We start from the raw sequence: 19,723 nt of genomic DNA on the forward strand, positions 1-19,723 counted from the left end.
TGATGTTTTTCTGAAATCCACCTGTTCATCATTTCTTATAGCACAATAGTATGCCATTAATTCATATACCACAGTTGGTTCAGCCATTCCCCAATCAATGGGCATGCCCTCAACATCCAATTCTTTACCACCACAAAGAACTGCTATATATATTTTTGTACATAAGGGCCCTTTCCCCTTTTTTATGATCTCTTTGGGATACAGACCTAGAAGTGGTATTACAGTGGTATATCAAAGGGTATGCATTTTTATAGCAATTTTATAGCAATAGTTCCAAACTTCTTTCTAGAATGGTTAGATCAGTTCACAACTCCACCAACAATGCATTAGTGTCCCACTTTTCCCACATCTCCAGCATTTACCATTTTCCTTTTCTGTCATATTAGCCAATCTGATAGGAGTGAGGTGGTACCTCAGAGTTGTTTTAATTTGCATTTCTCTAATCAATAGTGATTCAAAGCATTTTTTCATATGACTATAGACAGCTTTAATTTCTTCTTCTGAAAACTACATTCATATCCTTTGACCATTTATCAACTGGGGGTGACTTGTATTCTTACAAATTTGATTCATTTCTTGATATATTTGAAAAATGAGGCCTTTATCAAAAAATGTGGCTATAAAAATTGTTTCCCAGTTTTCTGCTTTCCTTCTAATCTTGGTTGCATTGACTTTGTTTGTGCAAAAACTTTTAAATTTAATGTAATCCAAATTATCCATTTTGCATTTCATAATGTTCTCTCTCTCTTGCTTTGTCATAAATTCTTACCTTCTCCATAGATCTGACAGGTAAACTATTCCTTGCTCTCCTAATTTGTTTATGGTTTCACCCTTTGTGTCTAAATTATGTACCCATTTTGGCCTTATCTTGGTAACCCATATAAGATGTTGGTCTATGCCTACCTTCTCCCACACTCTTTTCCAGGTTTCCCAGCAGTTTTTGTCACATAGTGAGTTTCTACTTCAGAAGCTGGAGTCTTTGGGTCATCAAACAGCAGATTACTATAGTCATTGACTGCTGTGTGTTGTGTAAATAACCCTAAATGTGCTGATCCCCCACTCTGCTTTTTAGCCAGCACTGGATTGTTTTGATGATTGCTGCTTTAGAACACAGGCTTAGATCTGGTATGGTTAGAGGGGCCTCTATTGAGCCAGTCCTGCTGATGACTGGGAGTCAGTGAGAGGGTGAGAGCTCACACTGGGCCAGGTCCTGTACCAGGCACCACAAACACGAACCCTGGGGCTCCAGATCTAATGGGGGCCACACACCAAGGGATGCAGCCTTGGAGGCAGTCCCATTGGATCCAGCCCAGACTGCTTCCCCATCTCACATTCTGAAGACCTCGGCTCTGGTCCTGGGCTGCCATCTGTGTGGTCTCTGAGGCCAACACACCCCGGGGGAAGGACATTCATCCACAAGGCTTCACAGTCTGTTCAGCAGCCCCTTCCAAAGCTATAACTCTTTCCGAACCTCAGCTTTTCCATCTTTTAGGTGGGTTGATCTTACGTGTACCATGTATCTCATGTGGCTTTTGTGTGGCAAATGCTTTGTGGATCTCAAAGGACCCACAGGAGTGGGGGCCACATGTGCACTGTCGGGACTCAAGGGGCCCCTCCCCCCACATTCTCTTCTGGCATCACAGAGGCTCGGGTCTGTGATTGGCTAGAGGAGTGGACGTTGGGAATTCTTCCAGGCTTCTAGCACAGTCTGGAGGATGGGGGGGAGTGGGATGTTCTGGCAGATTGTGCTGCTGTCCCTCCTGGGGACTGTGGGGACTTATTCTGATACATCATGCTCGTAAGTGGAGACACAGGGAAGGAGGTAGTGGAGGGCCCCTCCTCCTCCTCCTTTCCCTCCCAGGGGAGGGTTGGGGCCAAGGGTGGTTCAGCCTGAGGTCTTTTCTTGAGCATCTCATGACCTCTTTTCCCACCAGGGGCATTTGTGGACAGAGGCCATTGGCCAATACCTTTGGCACTCGGATCGTTGGGGGTGTGAATGCACGCCCAGGGGCTTGGCCCTGGATAGTCAGTATACAGATCGTGTATTGGAATGGCAATTATAGGTACCATATCTGTGGCGGCTCCCTCATAGCTCCCAGTTGGGTTCTCACTGCTGCCCACTGCTTCGGGAAAAATGAAAGGTGAGTGAGCTGGAGCCAGGAGTGTGGGGTGGGCAAAGGAGGGATCCCTCCCCAGGGGGTCTCTCTCCAGGGCATTTTCTCTTTTTCTGTCTGTCTGTGGGGGAGCCCTGACTAGCCTTGATGAAGGCTCCTGGTTTTTTTCTCTCTCTTCTCTCCTCTTTCATTTCTGTCTCTGTGTGTATGGTAATTATGCCTAGTACATTCTCAGTGAGGGGGCCATGGTTTCACTGTCTGTCTTCCTCTCTCCCTTCTCCCTCCCCCCACTCTCTCTGTCTCTCTGTATATGTCTATCTGTCTCTCTCTGTCTGTCTCTGTCTGTGTGTGTCTCTGTCTCTCTCTGTCTCTGTCTGTCTGTCTCTCCTCCCCCATCTCTCCCCCTCCCTCCCTTGCCTGAGGTGACTCTGGTCCTCACTGATTCTTTCCCCAGTGACTTGAACATATGGAGGCTGTTGGTTGGTGCCTGGGAGATACAGCTCGGCTGGACCTATGGCCCCATGGACCCCAAGATCCAGGAGCGAAAGCCCATAAAGATTATACTACATGAAAATTACAATAAATATTTTCAGAAAAATGACATTGCGTTGGTCCAACTGGACAGACCGATACAGTGTGGGGACCTGGCCCGTATTGCCTGCCTGCCTCGGCCTGGTGAGCACCCAGTCAAGCCTGAGGAGAAGTGTCACATTGCTGGCTGGGGGTACAAAGTGGAAGGTGGTAAGTCTGGGATGGGGCATTGGTAAAGTCAAGGGGGTCATGGCAGCTACAAGTGGGGGCTCTAGGGGCCACGAGGCAGTCACAAGAATGAGCCCCAAGTGTTGACTCTTTGGGTCTGGGCCAACTTTCCCAGCTGACTTGGCTTGTGGACTCTGTCCACAGGCTCTTGGATTCCCTTCCACAAGATGGAGCCGTCTTTCCCAAGAGGCCATCTCCTCAAACACTGCATCTTTTGATTTTTTCTCTTCAAAACATTTGCTGCAAACTCAGGGTGTGGACAATAGACCCCCTTCCCATAGTGCTCATATCAAAGCCTGCCCTTGAGTCTTCTGGGGCAAAACAGACATGGGGTTGTTTGCCTCCCCAAACGGGGAAGATTATAAGTCTCCCTTGTCAGTTCCAATTCCACCCCAATCTCTACCACTCCTTATCATTCACATCTATATAGAATGTGGCTCTAGAGCTCTCCACAGGATGATAGAGAGGCAGCTCACAGACTGGCATCCTGGAAACCCGCCCTGAAGTCCCAACTTTGCCTCTGCCTCCCTGGGTGGCCTCGGACAGTCCTGATTCCATCGTCCAAGGAATGTAGGCTCTTCCCCTAATGTGGGGCATGTGCACATCTGAGAAGCCTGCCTGGGGTCCTCCACAGGACCCCCTTCCACATGAATGTGAAGCCATTCATGAAGTCAGTCAGCCAGGTTAGAGCCCGTATAATGGAACTGCCAAGGAGAGGATCCTCCAGCTTGTCCAGAAGGATGGTCTGCGGTCCTTTGCCAGTGTCTCATGGAATCCCCCAATCTGCCTGACTTGTGATCCTGTCAACCAAAGACACAAAGTGACTTTGTCATGACTTATTATTTTTATAAAATGTTATTTTTCCCCAGTTGCATGCAAACCAATTTTTGACATTCATGTTTTTTTAAGTTTTGAGCTCCATATTCTATCCCTCTCTCCCTTGTATATCCCCTTTCTGAGAAAGTAAACAATCTGATACAGGTTATAAATATAAGGGCAAATTTACACACTATCTTGTAAACCATTCCCATATTGCTTATTTTATACAAGAAGAATTGAAAAAAGGGAGAAAGGAAGAAAAAGAAAGAAAAAGGAAGAAAGGAAGGAAGGAAAGGAAGGAAGGAAGAAAGAAAGAAAGGAAGGAAGGAAGGAAGGAAGGAAGGAAGGAAGAAAGAAAGAAAGAAAGAAAGAAAGAAAGAAAGAAAGAAAGAAAGAAAGAAAGAAAGAAAGAAAGAAAGAAAGAAAGAAAGAAAGAGAAAATATGTTTCAGTCTGTATTCAGACAACATAAGTTCTTTCTCGTTTTTCATCACAAGACCTTTGGGGTTGTCTTAGATCTTTGTATTGCTGAAAAGAGCTAAGTCATTCACAGCTGATCATCATAAAATGTTGCTGTTACTATGTACAATGTTCTCTTGTTCTGTTCACTTCACTTTGTATCATTTCATATAAATCTTTCTAGGTTTTTCTGAAATCATCCTGCTTGGTCATGACTTATACTTGATGAAAGCATGCTTGCCCTCAATGATTGCTGCTTTTCTTTCTAAACACCAATAAACCAACCCTTCAATGACATGTTTAAAACTTCTCTAAGAATTCAATGTCCATCCAACCTGCTGCCCTGCACCCAGCCACAATTTCTGGCCTATGTGAACTTCTCCTCATGTGTAAGGACATCATGCTGAGGACAATTTGTGAAAATGTCTGTCAGGAGAAGGAAAGTTTTTGCAGATGACTTTGTGTAGCTATCAACATGTTGACAGGAAGCAGTCTGTGTAAGGTATAAAGATCAGAAGATTCTGCTGAGTCCATTGTTTGTGATTAAAGGACAGCTAGGCAGCAGGATGAAATGCCCCAGAGTGTTAAAATAGGAAGAATTTACCCTGTGGTTTTAGCTTTTAACAAGGGAGATAGATTTCAGTCAATTTATGTTTCTTCATTCTCTCCTTTCCCTCCTATTTTCAGGCTTAGTGAAATGTATTTCTGGATCGTGTTTGTGTGTGTGTGTGTGTGTGTGAGTGTGCTTGCCTTTCTCCTTTGTCCAGTTCAGAAACAGTGAGGTTCAAGGATCAGCCACTTCCCCCACCCACTTTTCCAAGTTTGTATAGATTTTTACGTGCTCACCCTGATTATATAAGGTAATTTTTCCTAACTTCTTTTCTCCACCCCCACCCAGGTATTCATTTTCCTCTCTCATTCCAATCTTCTTTTAAGATTATAAAGACATAATAGAACCACTTCCTAACCTTCTGTCTAATTAGCCTCCCTCTATAACCCATGATAATAATAGGGTCCAGAGGAAATGCAAGCATCAGCTCCCCATATTAGAGTACAAATAGCTTATCATTGGTTAGCGCTTTATGATTGTTCATTCATGTTTACCTTTTTATGTTTTTCTTCACTCTTGTGTTTGCCCTTCAAAGTTTCTACACAGCTCTGGTCTTTTCATCAGGAGTATTTGGAAGCCCTCTATTTCATTAAAAATCCGTTTTTCTCCCTGTAGAATTATACTCAGTTTTGCTGGGTAAGTTACTCTTGGTTGGGAGCCCACAAGGGACCTGAAATCACTTCCTATTTATGTCCCATCTTGAGTGCAACCCATGGTTTTAGTATGTTGGCTTTTTATTATTTTTTTTATTTAGTTCTGTCGTCCACAGTAGAGATATCCCTCCCAGCTTCATATTTCGAGGGTTCTCTGGTCACAATGCTAAGGTTATTCACCAGTACAGATAGGAACCCTTCCACAGTCCACGTCTTGCAAGAAATGTTGCTATTGAACCTCTATTTTTGAAGATGACCAATGATATCACAGGGTGATGTCTTGACTTGTGCATGAATTGGATTTAAGCGAGGCAGAATTGCACATAGGAGTTGGCCTCATTCCCTCTTGCTCAGTCACTGGAGTCCAGTGGCAAGGCAAAAGTCTGGGTGACTGGCGATGGCCTGGGCTACAGCAGATGACCTCGGTGGCTTCAATGCCTGACCAAGCTCTTAGAGTTCCACAGCGCCCGCTTCAGCCACTGTCGGGACTATTGGAACAAATTGTTCCATCTATCCATTGCACTGGGGGAAGTCTTCACATCCTTGGGGCAGACACCCCCAAACTCAGTGGGGTTGGAGACCTCTCAGTTACTCTCATCTTCAGAGATGGTTTACTGCATGTGGCTGCCATGTAGGCTCCAGCTTCTCAGACTTGGGGTACACAGAGTGTTCAGGAGAACCAGCACCTCCGGTGTGACAGTTGCTAAGCCTTTTTCAAGGCCACTCAGCCACCTTCGGTGTCTAGCTGTCACCCAACTCTGCAGGAAATCCTCCACAGGCTGCCTGCCCGGCATGTGGGGAGTCCCCTCGAAGTGGCCCCCGGCCTTTTGTGGTCCCCAGTGGAAACTGCATGTGCTGTTCTCAGTCCTCCCTTACTGCTGCCCCAGCCATGCTCGCACCACAGCTTTCATGCAACCCCAGGCATTCAGAGGCGCCTCCAGTCTACAGTCTAGAGGTCTTTGTAAGGCATCGTTGTGAGACCATGGGAGTCAGAAAGTAGGGCCTTTGTTTCATGGAAAATCTTAAGGTTGTTAAAAGCACTGCATGATCTTCCAAATGCAATGTAGTGCCGCCTCCCCCTCCTTCTCCTCCTCCTCCTCCTCCCCCTCCTCCTCCCCTTCCTCCTCCCGGAACACCTCCTCTTCATTTATGGACCAGCCCATGTCCCTTTATTGACACACCAGAGATTGGACTTTCATCCACTTGGTTTTTCCTGTATGGATGGTTTGGAATGCTGATGTACTTCATGGGGGGGGGGGGTGCCTAGCACACTTCAGAGTGACCAGCACAATGACCCCACCACCAGCAGCTGCAGGGGACCTCCCTCTTCCCTTATCATGGATTTGGAGACCTGTCTCTACCACAAAGGTTGCAAAAATCCATTGGTGAACAAGTGCACATTTCCCTCTTTCTAGGGATCTTGTATGATTTCTCACTCGTGCCTGGGAGCCTCCTATATCTCAGTGTCAAAAGAAATGTACTTGTGGAGCCGGCCACATCACGGTGGGGGGTCTCTCAGACCTCCCAGGACTCATCTGGCTAACCCACACTTTTGATCCACTTAGCATCTGTGGCTTCGGTCACAAGTTATTGATAAAAGTGCAAACTTGAACAGAGCTGAGGATAGAGCCCGGGATCCTTCACTAGAGATCTCCTGCAGCTCGGCCTCGGACAGTACTGCTGTCTGTGCTGCTGAGCTCCAGGCTTCACTCTTGGGAGAGGTTCTCTGAGCTCCCCCTCTGCTCAATCTTCTGGGCTATCTGAGCCTGGACCACCTCACAATTTGGTCAGGGGTCTCTCAGGCTCTGCAAAACTTCAACTTGCACCTGGGGCCCTGCCACCTGCCCCCATTCTATCCCAGGTATGACCTTTCCCCCCTTCTCTGCACTGACACTGGACTCCTGGGATGCCTCTTTGGCAGACAGGGGAAGGTGCTCAGGACTGAAGGGCCCAGCCTCTGCTCTCTGTTCTCAGCCTGGGCTGGGCATGGCGCAAGAAGTGGGGAGGGCCCCAGGGGCTGGGGAGATATATCTGAGTCATAGCAGTTTACATCAGGTGGGGAGAGACAGGCTGCCAAGGACCTGGGCAGGCAGCTGGCTGACCCCAGGCCTCTGGCTGTACCAGGTACCCCATCTAAAATACTGCAAGAAGCCCAGGTTTACACAATCGATACAAGAATATGCAACGGGAGCCGCTGGTACTACGGATACATTCACTCCAACAACCTCTGCGCTGGCTACGAGGAGGGAAAGATTGACACTTGCCAGGTAACCTGGCCCACAGCCCCCGGAGGAAGGAGCATTCCTGGGCTCCCCGCAGGGTCTCATGCAGGGACCCCCTTCCATTCCCCCACAGCCCCCCCAAGTGGGGGAGAGGGGAGGCCCCAGGCCCCGGGGACCCCGACCAATTGCCCCTCTCATCTAGGGGGACAGCGGTGGGCCACTCATGTGTAAAGACAGATACAGCGACACCTTCATAGTGTATGGTGTCACAAGCTGGGGTATCGGCTGTGCCCGCGCCTTCCGGCCAGGTATCTATACATCCACCTGGCACTTTCTGGACTGGATCGCTGCCAAGATATGGCCGGCCTCTGTGCTTGCTAACCTACCTCCTCGGCCCACCACCCCTACCACGACGACCACTACAACGCCCCCCACCACCACCATGAGAACTCCCCTGCCTTGGGTCTGGCCTCCCACTTACAAGCCCTATACCACCTACCGACCATGGTGGCTGAAGAGGTCCACTCCCATCCGGGTCTGGTACACCGGGCAGAGGCCCTGGAAAGGCGATTCACCCCAGATGTGGCCCCACGGTGAGCAGGACTGGCCCACGGGCGGCCCCTTAACGCACCCGCCCATGCACACCACCCTGCGGCCCTGGATCTCCAACCCTGTGATGGCCAAGGCCCAAGCTCTGGGCCCAAGCCAGGCCCTGCCCCTCCCGAAAAGCCTGCGGCTGCTCATGGACACCACGAAGGGCAACAAGTCTATGTAGACATCTGTCTGGAGAGTGTCCACAGGCCCCCCTGGGATGGGCCAATAAAATTGTATGTGAAGCTGGGCCTGCCTGCTAGCTCTGCGTCTCCAGGTTCCCTTTGTTATGCAGCCTCTGCTCCCCAAAACCCTCTTCTGTCACGCTCTTGGGGTGGGGGGATTAGGTAGCCTTTCAGCCTGTCTAGGAGCTTCCTGCCTCAGTCACCAACAGCCTTCAATGCCATCCTTGGCCAATTCTCCATTAGCAGGAGGTCAGAGGGCATGTCCAGCAGACCAGGGCCAGAGGGCCTTCCTGGAGAGCCCCATAGGAAGCACTCTGGCTCACCCCTGCTTGTCCATTCACCCTCACATCATAGGTCCTTCAAGGAGACACTGGAAAAGGGGATCATTTCTCCCCTGAAGGGCACCAGGGGTTGGCTTCCCAGGGACCCCAAGTCTTATTAACATAGTGTCCTTCAGTTTGCTCAGCAGGCCCAGACTTCCCTTCTGATGAAGGAAGTCTGATGTTTGTTTCCTTTATCTGGGTGTATTTTCTATTGTTAATTTTTTCTTCCAATTTTTTTTGTTTGTTTTTTGCTTTTAGGGGGAGGGGGCAGAGTTTCTTGATGCCATTTGCTCTGGGAGAAATGAGTCATCCTTATCTCCGTCCTCTGCTTGGTGAGCAGAGGGCTCCTTCCTGTCTTTCCAGGATCTTCACATCCTCCTGTGCATTCAGAGGTCTGGGGGCCTCCCCACTCGCTCCTCTCAGGATCACTCCAATCCCAGCTTCAGCCTTCCCCACCCTGGGCAGCAGCCAGTGTCTTCCCCTTGACTGGCCACAGGTTCTGTGTGGATCTTAGACATGCCTGCTTCTGTTAGAGCATGAGCTGTTCAGGGAAGCGCCACCTGTTTTCTTTCCTAAGATGCTTGCAACATCCTGTTTGGAGAGGAGAGCCAGGGCCCATCTGAGAAGGGAGGAACTGACCACTGCATCCCTCGAGACCGAGTCCAAACCACAGGGCATTATGTGTCCTGGAGACTGGGCCGCACTCTGTGGAGGGCCCAAGGTCATAGGGTGGCCCGATGTCCATCGAGCCAGCACTTGGTATTTTGTCTTTATCTGTTTATGGGCCCACATGCGTCTTCTGCACTCCCAGCAGGGGTGAAATCAAGGTTGTGCCATGCCCTGTGCTCACACTGTTTACCTGAGGACTTCCATCACTGCTGCAGACCCCGTTACTCCTTTGCCTTTGGGGGAAACTCTGACCTGAGCCTCTAGACCACGAGGAGAGTCAGGAGAATTTCTACAGAAGCCTCCAGAGACAGAGAACCAAAGACCCACCCATGACTCCCTGGGGTGAGGCTGCAGGATTGAGGCCACCAATGGGAACCCAGAGAGCATTGGGAGACTGGACAGAGCACCTGTCGGTGAGCACCAGCACCTGTGGTCATCGCTTCAGACTATCGCCCTCCGTCCAGCACAGTTGGAGAACTTGGTATTGTCCCTCTCTGGTGGCCTTTCCTTGGCAGGGTCTTCCCAACATCTGTCAAGGGCCTTCTTGGACCTCTGACCCCAAGGTCTCTCTCCAACTCTCTGCTTCCAACATCTGTCCCTTTAAGATGTTTCAGTGCTGCCTTTGGCTTGGCTTGGGACATTCTGGCAGATTTTCATTTTCTGGTATGGACTTAGACCTTAGTGTGGTGCCCACAGACCAGGTATCTATCCAGGAGTCCTCTGCTATAACCTGGCTGTTATGACCCTGGGCAAGTCACTGCCCCACCAGATGCAGAGAAGGTGCCAATTCCCCTGCAAAGGGGTCCCCACACCAGTGACATTCTGGGTCCAGGTGCTACCCCTTTCTGGGAAGTCCAACCCCCTTCAGGCCTGGGGATTTCTCTCACCATCTCACTCATGCGGCTCTCCATTCCAGAGCACTCACTGGCTGCAGGCTTCTACCCTCCCTCTGGGGAGCCCCACACCCCGGCCCTTACCCAGTCCCAGGGATGCCTGCCTGCCCAAGAGGGAATCGGGGCCATCTGACAAGACCCAGTGTCTATTCTGATCCCCTTCGAGCTCGGTCCGACTCAGTGCCCACCAGAGACCTTCCTGGACACGCCTTCCATCTTCTGGCCTCCAGAGACCTGGCTCTTCCCAGGACACATGGCATCCTTGGCCATTCTTCCCAGGAGTTTGGACTTTTTCTCATGCCCCAAGCACCCTGGGTCTGGAAGCTGGCATTCTAAAGCAACATATATTGATGCCTCCTGTGTGCCAGGCCCCGTGATAAGTGCTGGAGGAACAAAGAAGGGCAGAAGACACGCCTGGCCCTGGAGGTCTATCGGGACCAGCAAGAAGCCAGGCCATCTGCACATGGCAAGCTGTGGCCAGCATCGCTTGGCAGTCACTTCTCCTACGTGGTCTCTCTGGATCATGTATCCCCCCCACCATGTGGCCACTGACCAGTGACCACGTCCCCTGCCTGTTCCTCCCCTGCCGGTAATTGTCATTGGCTCCCAGACCAAACTCAAGCTCAAAGCCCTGGTTCCAGCCACTTTCTCCTCTGCTCCTTCCCTCCGTCGTCCTTCTTGAACACAGATCTTTGGGGGCTCCCTGTGCCTGAGCTGTCCTTCCCTCCCCAATCCAGTCTGTGTCACCTCCCAGGAGGCTTTCCTGACCCACCCGATAGCCCACGGCATCTACCACCACCGGCTTCTCAGTCATGTTGGACTCTTCCTGGCCCCATTTGGGGTTTTCTTGGCAGATACTGGAGTGGTTTGTCATGTCCTGCTCTGACTCATTTTACAGATGAGGATATCAGGGCAAACAGGGTGAAGTGACTTGCCCAGGGTGTAATGAGAATGGGAATTTGAAGATCTTCCCTGCCCCTTAATAGACCTAGAGGGGAGTTTGAAGAGCCCCCTGCTGTGAAGATAAACTCTGCCCCCTGATAGCCTGAATGTGGTCCATGGAGCCTGTGGTGGGAGGAGTTTGATGTAGGGAAGCAGAGCCCACAGAAAGCTGTCAGAGCTAGCCAGACGGTGGGGGGGCCAGAGGAGCTCAGGCAAGGAGATAGAGAGGTTTGTGAGTAGATATTGATATCACACTGGTCTGTGGGAGGGCTGAAGGCTGTGGCTCTCAGCGTTATTATGGCTTCTGAACATCTCTGGTACTATGATGGAATCGGCTTACTGGTTTTGGGATTGGGTTTTCTGGTGTCTAGATAAATGCTTCAGTCCTGTCTTCTCTCTGGAGAATCTGGTATATTTTGTGATCTAACGTCACGTATACTTGTAGTCACGGTCTTTATCATGATCACAGGCACTGTAGATGTGGCTTTAGCACTACACAGGGTCATAGTGTCTGAGAGTGGATCTGAACTCAGGTCTTCCTGACTCCAGGCTCCATCTTCTATCTACTGCACCACCTAGTGGCTTCCCACCAGTCATTTATTTACCTGGTTTATTTTCTAGCTGCCTCTTGTTTTCCTGGAAAGACTAGAAGCCCCTAGAGGGCAGGGAGTTTCATTTGGGTCTTAGTACAGTGCCTGGCATGTAGTAGGGTGCTTAATAAATGCTTGGTTTATTAGGCCTATTGGTCACAGCTATGAATCCCTAGCCCACCTTGCCAGATGCTCTCATAGCTTCCAAGGTCACAGATCTCTGGACACCTGGGCTGGCTCCCAGCCATGTATACCGGAGAGGGGAGAGGAGTCCCTAGGTACTTCCCAAGAAACCCTGGCTGTGGATGAGGCAGATGTGGGGGTCCTTCACTGATATCACTAACTAGACCCGAAGTTGGTCACCACCACTGACTGCTAGTCCTGAAGAGGGAGAGAAGAGCTAAGGCCAACCAAGCCCTAGGCAGCCATAACAGTGGTTCTGTGGTGCCATGGCCACCAGAAGATGCCAGGATGCCCAGGATGGAGGGGCTGGGCCTGAGTCCAGTCTGACCCACCCACCAGTGTGTGTGTGTGTGTGTAGGCAAGGAGATCCAGGACTTTGTGTGAATACAGGGGGGTTTGGGGTGGGGGGGGTGTAGTGGAGAGGTTGATCACAAAGTTAAGAATCTGTTTAGCCCCAAGGTCAATGTTGAAAAAAATATTTAATTTTCTGTTCCTAGAACATCACGGTCATCGCTCTTGTTGGCCCACTCCAAATGGAGGGGGATGGTAGACCCCCACATCTTGCCCTGGGGGTATCCCTGCTCCAGTCTGGGATGTGAAGGAGACAGACTCTCCATCACGTCTCCATCTCCAGGATGGGTCCTATTACTGACCCTCCTCCATCCCTTCTGGCTTGGGGTCTCTGTGCTCCTCCTGCCATATCCCGATGCCTAGAAAGCTGGGTAAAGGGTAGAGGCGAGTAGGGGGGAGTTGGCAAAGCTGGGCTGGTGGGCCCCAGGCTGCTTAGGAGAAGTCCAGTCTCCGCAGGGCGCTGGGATTGTGAGGAGACGGGAGGGCAGACGGGCACTCAGGGGGATGGAAGGTTGCTGACGGTTTCACTCTGTTCAAGGTCCGACTTGGATTCCACTTTCTTCTCCAGCTCAAAGTTCTGTGAGAAAAGCTGTAGGTGAGACAGACCTGCCTGAGACAGGTCCGAAGTCGGAGGAAGTAGGGGGCAGGCAGGGAGGGAGGAAAGGACGCTCCCCCAGCTGCGGAGCCCTATTAACCACCCACCTCAAGCTCTTGTAAAACCTCGTCCATGAAGTCTCGGGAATTCTGTTTGTAAGAAACCGCCAAACGGATAGCATCGTTGAAGAGCTGGGGAGAAGAAAAGGCAGGTCCTCAAAGGCAGGGGCGCCTCCCTGAGACCCTGCTCACCCATCGGGCCCATCCCCACAAGCTACCTTGACAACATTGGTGCCGTTGGCGGCCGACACAAAGTACAGCGGCAGCGAAAACCTCCTGGCGAAGTTGAAGCTTTTCTGGGTCACGTTGGCGTCGGCTGGAGGGGGAGTGAGGGTCATTGCAGGTGGTGGAAGGGAGGGGGTGCGGGGATCCCAGGGCAGCCTGGTCCCACCCTCTCCCCCCACCACGAGGGCCGGCTCCCACCATCAATCTTATTGGCCACCACGATGCAAGGAATCTCAGGGCGGAACTCTCGAAGCTCCGAATACCACGTGCCCAAGTTCTTGTAGGTGACCTTTCTCTGCACATCGAACACCTGTGGGAGAAGAAGGCGCCAAGCAGCTCAAGGCGCACCCCCCTTCTCACCCCCGGAGCCCTTCAGACACGGGGGCGGGAATTGAAGGGGCATGGCTGGAAATGAGCTGGAGGGTACAGGAAGCCCTGAATGCAGCAGGAGACTGCAATTGGGCCAGACCAGACCTTCTTAGGACTTAGGACCTTCCCCTTTGTTTGTCGGAGGAACATCCTCAACAAGCCCCAGAACCCTGGGTAAAGCTCAGCCCAGTTCCAGATGTGCAGTGGGCAGGAAGGGCCCGGTGAAGATGGGACACATATCCATCAATCAATCAGCAAACATTCATTAACTACCACCCGAGCTCGCCCATCCCAGGCAGAAGGGAGCTCGAGGGCAAGGCAGCTTGGAAGACTGACACGGAATGCCCATCTCCGCACTGCCACCGGTCCCCATGTGGAACACAGAAGCTTGAGATGCTCAGGGTACCTGCCCACCTGCTGCAGGCCCATCCTGGCTCTTGGCTCTTCTCTTCATCCCCCAAAAGGTCCCCCAGGACTTGAACATCCCCAGGTTCAACCATTCCCAAAGGTAGGATTATTCAAGAACAGACTAACCAGGTCCATGCCCCTGCCTCCCCCAGTCCCCGACCTGCCAAGGCTCCGAGTGGGACCTTGCTTGGTTTCCTGACATTGCATCTGCCCCCTCTAGTGAATCCGGCCTGGCCATGACAGCTGGCACTAGGATGGGCATCATCTCAAAGTCAGCACTGGGGGGGAGGGGAGGTGCTCCCAGGAAGCACCCACATGGAGGGGTCAACTTTCCTTCTGACCATTGACAGAGAATGAAGCCTGGGGCAGGAAGGAGAGCCTAAGCTGGGCCACAGAGGCCAGGCCTGAAGGGCCTGGGGTGCACCTCTTCCTGTCTTGGAAGCCTCAGGGGGCCAGCAAGGACCTGGGGAGAATGCCTGTGTCTCTGGTGGGAGGAGACCTCCTAGCAGACCTGAGCCCAAGGTGCCTTCCCTGAGTCACATGAAGCATCCTGCCCATGTTCTTCTCTGGGACTCAGGAACCCATTAGATGGGGTGCTCATGGACAGGGCTTTATGGGATGCAGCCAAGCCATGCAGCCAAGCAGAGAGTGTCACAGTTGGAAATCAGGAAGGACACCTCCCAGGGTCCTAGGCAGCTAAGACCGTCCATTGAACAGAACGTGTGTCCTTGGTGGACACTGCAAGGTGGGAGGACAAAGTGGACAGACAATTACTATTCTCAGGCCCAGGTCCCAGGGTCGCAGCTCCAGCCAACATGCTCTAGAGGCCCTCACTCACTCCTCTGACCACCTCACTCCTACCCCCCCAACAAGAAGGGCCCAGGCAGCATTTCCCTAAAGGTGGGGTGGAGATGAGTGCCTGGCCTCATCTGTCCTGGACATCGCCCTTCTCAGATTTTAATTCACTGCTAGAGGCATTGCAGCAGACAGATGCATTACAGAGGAACCGTGGGTGCTGAAATCAGGGGGTGGCTCTTCGCATCCAAGGCCAACCTCCCTGAAATCTCTCCATGGGCAGTCAGGCAGCAGATATGGGGAGAAACCATGCTCTGAGAGCACTGCCCTCTGCCTTGCCCCAAGGGGCTGAATGGAGAAAAGTGGGAGGGGAGAGAGCCAAGTTGGGGGCTTTTCTCTGGGCCTCAAAGGCCACAGGTGGCTGACCCATAAGGTGGCAGCACCTGCCCTTGGGGACCTCTGCCTCCTGTCTGTCCCCTCAGACCAGTGCCTTCCTGGAAGGATCCTCCCACTGGGAACAAAGGAGGACCCCGTTGTGGTCAGAGTGAACGGGGATGGGGTGAGGGGGTGCTAGGGAGCACAGGCCAGCACATGGACAGAGACAGACCCATCAGCCTGTGAGCTGTGACCCAGACCCTCTGGGGTGGCACCGGGTGCCTCAGCAGCTCTCCTCCTTGGCCGCATCCAAGCTCAGCCTGACCCACTCCCTAGGTTCAGGCTGTTTGGCCTCAAGGGATTCTTTGCCCCTGCCCCAAACTTGTTCAAGCTCTGAGGGTGCCAGAGGCCATCTTGTGTGGATGCAAGGGGCAACTGCAGAATTCCAAAATCTGACCAAATGCCAGGGCTCAAGGGTCAGCTGGGTCTGGAGATTGGGGGAGGATCCTTGGAGCAGCAGCCAGGGCCCCTCCCCCAGGAGTCAGGGGCCTCCCTCCCCCACCCCCAGGGGTCACCAGCCGTCACAGTTGCCATGGTGGCCCAGACCAATCCCCGGAGACCTGCTGAGTGAGCCCTTCCCCCACCTACCATGATGCAGGCATGTGCCTTGTGGTAGTAAGATGCGTGCATGCTCTGAAACCTCTCCTGGCCTGCAGTGTCCCAGAAATCTGCAGCAGGAGCACAGATGTCAGGGCATGGCCCAGCCAGAGGAACCCGGGGATGGGGCAGAAGTCAGTGGAAGTGAGCACACACAGGAGGGCTGCCCTGGGGACCCGTGCCTCACCCCTGATGCCTTCTCCTCTGCCCTTGAACTCGTCCCTTCCCAACTCCCCCAAACCCCCTCCTTACTGGCCCCAACAGGCTGGGGGGCGCTCGCTGGAACATAGGCTAAGGCTCTAGGGACCAGGATAGTGGAGGTGAGACTAGAGCAGGGGCCGTGTAAACAGGGTTGGGGCAGCCCAGAAGGTGGATGAGTTCAGGCCATGGACAGGGCTGAGCAACATCAGAAGCCGGTGAGCGGCGGACAGAAAAGCTGTGTCAGCCTCCGGCCACCGTGGGCACAAGCCAGAGCCAGGGCCTTGGGTGGGCTGCTCTGCTCAGGGAACCTTCAACTGGAGGGGGGCTCATGGCTCCACAGGGGTGCCAGAGGGGACTCCCCCAGGCCCCCTCACCCAGCTCTCCTCCAAACACCCTCCTCCTCCCCAGCCCCCCCCCCCCAACAGCAGACGCTGCTCACCTACAAGGATGGTTTTGCCATCGATAGTGGCTGTGTGTTTGTAGAGGGTCAGGGCATAGGTGGACAGCTGCTGGGGCCGGCTGCCACCCCCCGGGTTAAGGATGGCTCTAACAGGCTGTGGGGGGTGTGGGACAGGAGCCCAGGAGAGAAACACAGGCCAAATAAAAGGATTGGGAGCTCCCTGCCTAGGAGACGACAATGGAACCCCAGGGAGCTGATGAGATCACTGCAAGGGAGAGGGCAAAGGAAGGAGGAAGGGAAAAGAGAGTGGGGTGGGGGAAAGAGAGGGATAGGGGGAGAGAGAAAGAGAGAGAGACAAAGACAGAGACACAGAGAGACAGAGACAGAGAGAGGGAGAGACAGAGACAGAAAGAGAGATAGAGACAAAGATAGAGAAAAGGAGGAGAGAGATGGGGGGAGAGAGAAAGAGACAGAGACAGTCAGAGACATAGAGAGGAAAGAGAGAAAAAGGTGTGTGTGGGGGGGGAGGAAGGCACAGACAGACAGAGGGAAGGGCTGAGGCTTGAGCGGGCTGTTCCTGCTGCCCTGAGGCCAGGCCCAGGCTCTCCATGGCCAGCCCTGCCTGGGCAGAGGCAGAGGAGGCCAGAGCTGAGGTCAATCCCCTGAGAAGCAGCTGGGGACCCCGGGGGTTGGTGACAGCTGCTGACAGGGTCGGACCCAGCTGAGGGCCCAGTGGCTGGCAGGGGCCGCTCTGCACTCTTGGGGGCCCTGGCCCGACAGGGAAGGGCGCCATCCCGTGTCATGCTGTCCCCGAAGGGGGAGGGGAGCCCCGGGAGATGCTTGAAGGATACAATCCGTCCATGAGGAATCTCTCCACGAGCCTGCGGGTGCGAGAGCGGCCGGTGAGCGGCCCCACGCTGTGCCCGCGGGGGGTCTGCCCTGTTCCATCTACTCTGTGGGCGGCAGCGCCCCCCCACGGGCCCATCGCTGCCCGTGTCCTGCCCGCCGGTGCCCCCGGACCCGCCTCCCACTGGGCAGCGGGCGGGCGCGAGTCCTGGGAACTGCCTACCCCGGGGCCCCTGTCTGGGTCGGGACGGAGTGAATGAAGGGAGGATGGAGAAGGATCCTCTGCTGGGTCTGGCATTCAGGGCTCCCACTCACCCACTCCTGGACTCGGCGTTCAAGGCCTCTCTGCACCTCTGGGATCAGCGTTCAAGGCACCCCCTCCCCCGCCGGACTTGGCATTCACGGCTGCCCACCCCTTGAGCTCGGCATTGAGGGCGCCCCCCGCCCACCTTTGGGCTTGGCGTTCAAGGCCCCCCCACGCACTTGGACTTGCCCACGGCGCTGTCCCCGAGGCAGATGATCTTGACGTTCTCGGCCGCGTCGTACTTCTCCTGGTCCAGCTCCGGCCCCGCGCCGGTCCCGGTCCCGGCCCCGGCCCCAGCGGGCTCCCCAGCCATGGCGTCGCGGCCTCGGGCCCGGCAGCGTCGTCCCCGCTGCTATGCAACCGCAGGGGCTGCCCGCGCCAGACGCCGGAAGGACAAGCAGAAGGCCCCCTAGAGGCTGCCTTTGGCACTGCCCGAAGGACCCCCTGCTACCCCTGTGCGCATGCGCGATCTCGCACGGGTGCGAGGGCGGGGGAAAGGACGTACAGAGTCAGAGAAGCACGCACGGGGGAGGAGGGAGCACGGGGCGAACGAGAGGACGCACGGACGTAAGAATGACGCAAGGGAGGGGCCCAGGGTCGTAGGAGAACGTACGGGGAGGGGGAAGGATGTACGGAGGAGGTCGTACGTACTGGGAGGAGCACGTAAAGGGGGAGGAGCACGTACAGAGGCTGGAGCACGCACGGGGCAGGCTGGGAAAGACGTCGGCGGGACGCACGAGCACGCGGGAGCACGCCGCGGAGGACCGTGGCCGCCGGCCGCCAGCTGCGTGTCCGGGCCGTGCCCCCCTCCGCGCTGCCGGACGATGGCGGCGCTGGGGCGCGGGGCTCCCGGCCTGCTCCAGCTCACCCTGGCCCTGATCAAACCGGACGCCGTGGCCCATCCCCTGATCCTGGAGGTGAGGGCGGCGGCGGCCTGGGGGAGCCCCGGGCCAGGCAGGGGAACGGGGGGCGCAGGCCGGGAGGGCGGCCTAGCGTGGGGTCAGGAGCACGGGCCCCAGCCCCCACTCAGGGAGCCCCTCCCCCCGCGGGCCCCGGAGAAGCCGCCTAGCCCTGGCGTGGGCTCAGTGCCCCTCTGTGCAGGGCGCCCAATAAATGCGCCAAGGGTCCCAGCGGCAGCACACATTAAGCGCCTGCTGCGTACATCCCTGGGAGGCCGGGGGGAGGGGGGGGGCCTGGGCCCCAGACCCGACCCCTCATCCCTGGGGACGTCCCTTCCAGGCCATCCACCAGCGGATCCTGAGCCACCAGCTCCTCATCGTGCGGGCGCGAGACGTGGTGTGGAGGCGGGAGGAGTGCCAGCGCTTTTACCAGGAGCACGCAGGTGGGTGCAGCCCGGCGCGGCGTGGGGGGGGAGGGCCGGCCCCCCGCCATGCCAGTGACTCCCGGCTCCTGTCTCTCCCGCAGGGCGCTTCTTCTACCAGCGCTTGGTGGAGTTCATGGCCAGGTAGCCCTGCTTCTGCCTGGGGTGGTGGGGGGGCGGGTGCGTGGGAGGGCCCCCCCACCCGGCGCCTCGCTCGGGGTCACACCGTCATCTCCCGCAGCGGCCCCATCCGCGCCTACATCCTGGCACACCAGGATGCCGTCCAGCTCTGGAGGACGCTGATGGGACCCACGCAGGTGTTCCGCGCGCGCTACCTGGACCCGCACTCCATCCGGGGCAGCTTCGGGCTCACGGACACGCGGAACACAACGCACGGCTCTGGTGAGTGGGCGGGTTTGGGGTTGGGGCTGGGGGGCTTCCCTCCCTGCAGGACTGACGCACCCGCGCTGCGCTGTCTGACTCATTGCCCTCTCTTCCGCAGACTCGGCGGTCTCCGCCCGCAGAGAGATCGCAGCCTTCTTCCCAGACTTCAGCGAGCCTCGCTGGTACGCAGAGGAGGAGCCCCGGCTGCGCTCAGGCCCCGTGTACTATGATGCCGAAGGAGGCGTTCACTGTGCGGCCTCAGCCGGCCTGCAGCCTCCGTCCTGAGGGAGGGTGGACGAGGCCGGCCTCGGTGGGGTCGGTGCTTCAGGGGCTGGGCCAAAGGCAGCCCCATGGATGGACTTCTGTGCAGTGGGGAGTGGGCCCACCTGGCGGGGCTATTGTTCAGAAGAGTGAGGTGGGGC

The 19,723-nt window shown here is 54.9% G+C and overlaps 3 protein-coding genes across 6 annotated transcripts; 2 read left to right on the forward strand and 1 right to left on the reverse strand.

Moving 5' to 3' along the window:
• The first annotated feature begins 1,715 nt into the window (after positions 1-1,715).
• Positions 1,716-8,410, forward strand: LOC138172437 (acrosin-like). The gene is made up of 5 exons (XM_069102206.1): positions 1,716-1,798; positions 1,935-2,141; positions 2,569-2,855; positions 7,538-7,680; positions 7,838-8,410. Exons 1-5 carry the CDS (start codon positions 1,716-1,718, stop codon positions 8,408-8,410), a joined length of 1,293 nt encoding a protein of 430 aa, XP_068958307.1.
• A 4,061-nt stretch (positions 8,411-12,471) lies between these two features.
• On the reverse strand, positions 12,472-17,959 carry LOC138172427 (rab-like protein 2A). 4 transcript variants are annotated; one of them, XM_069102192.1, is made up of 8 exons: positions 17,776-17,959; positions 17,298-17,327; positions 16,486-16,565; positions 15,837-15,916; positions 13,440-13,551; positions 13,235-13,332; positions 13,065-13,106; positions 12,472-12,951 (listed from the first exon to the last, which is right to left on the reverse strand). In XM_069102192.1, exons 1-8 carry the CDS (start codon positions 17,907-17,909, stop codon positions 12,859-12,861), a joined length of 669 nt encoding a protein of 222 aa, XP_068958293.1. In that variant the 5' UTR covers positions 17,910-17,959; the 3' UTR covers positions 12,472-12,858. The 4 variants fall into 4 exon arrangements, with proteins under 4 accessions (XP_068958293.1, XP_068958294.1, XP_068958291.1 ...); XM_069102193.1 differs by having other exon boundaries at positions 12,472-12,939; positions 17,776-17,957; XM_069102190.1 differs by having other exon boundaries at positions 13,065-13,148; positions 17,776-17,957.
• Positions 17,960-18,323: 364 nt separating this feature from the next.
• NME6 (NME/NM23 nucleoside diphosphate kinase 6) lies at positions 18,324-19,723 on the forward strand. The gene is made up of 5 exons (XM_069102194.1): positions 18,324-18,513; positions 18,836-18,938; positions 19,022-19,061; positions 19,159-19,319; positions 19,420-19,723. Exons 1-5 carry the CDS (start codon positions 18,421-18,423, stop codon positions 19,584-19,586), a joined length of 564 nt encoding a protein of 187 aa, XP_068958295.1. The 5' UTR covers positions 18,324-18,420; the 3' UTR covers positions 19,587-19,723.

The sequence above is a fragment of the Petaurus breviceps genome, unplaced genomic scaffold (genome assembly GCF_028583685.1).
Source record: "Petaurus breviceps papuanus isolate PSGF00001 unplaced genomic scaffold, PetGlider_PUasm1.0 534, whole genome shotgun sequence".
NCBI classification, from domain to species: Eukaryota; Metazoa; Chordata; class Mammalia; order Diprotodontia; family Petauridae; genus Petaurus; species Petaurus breviceps.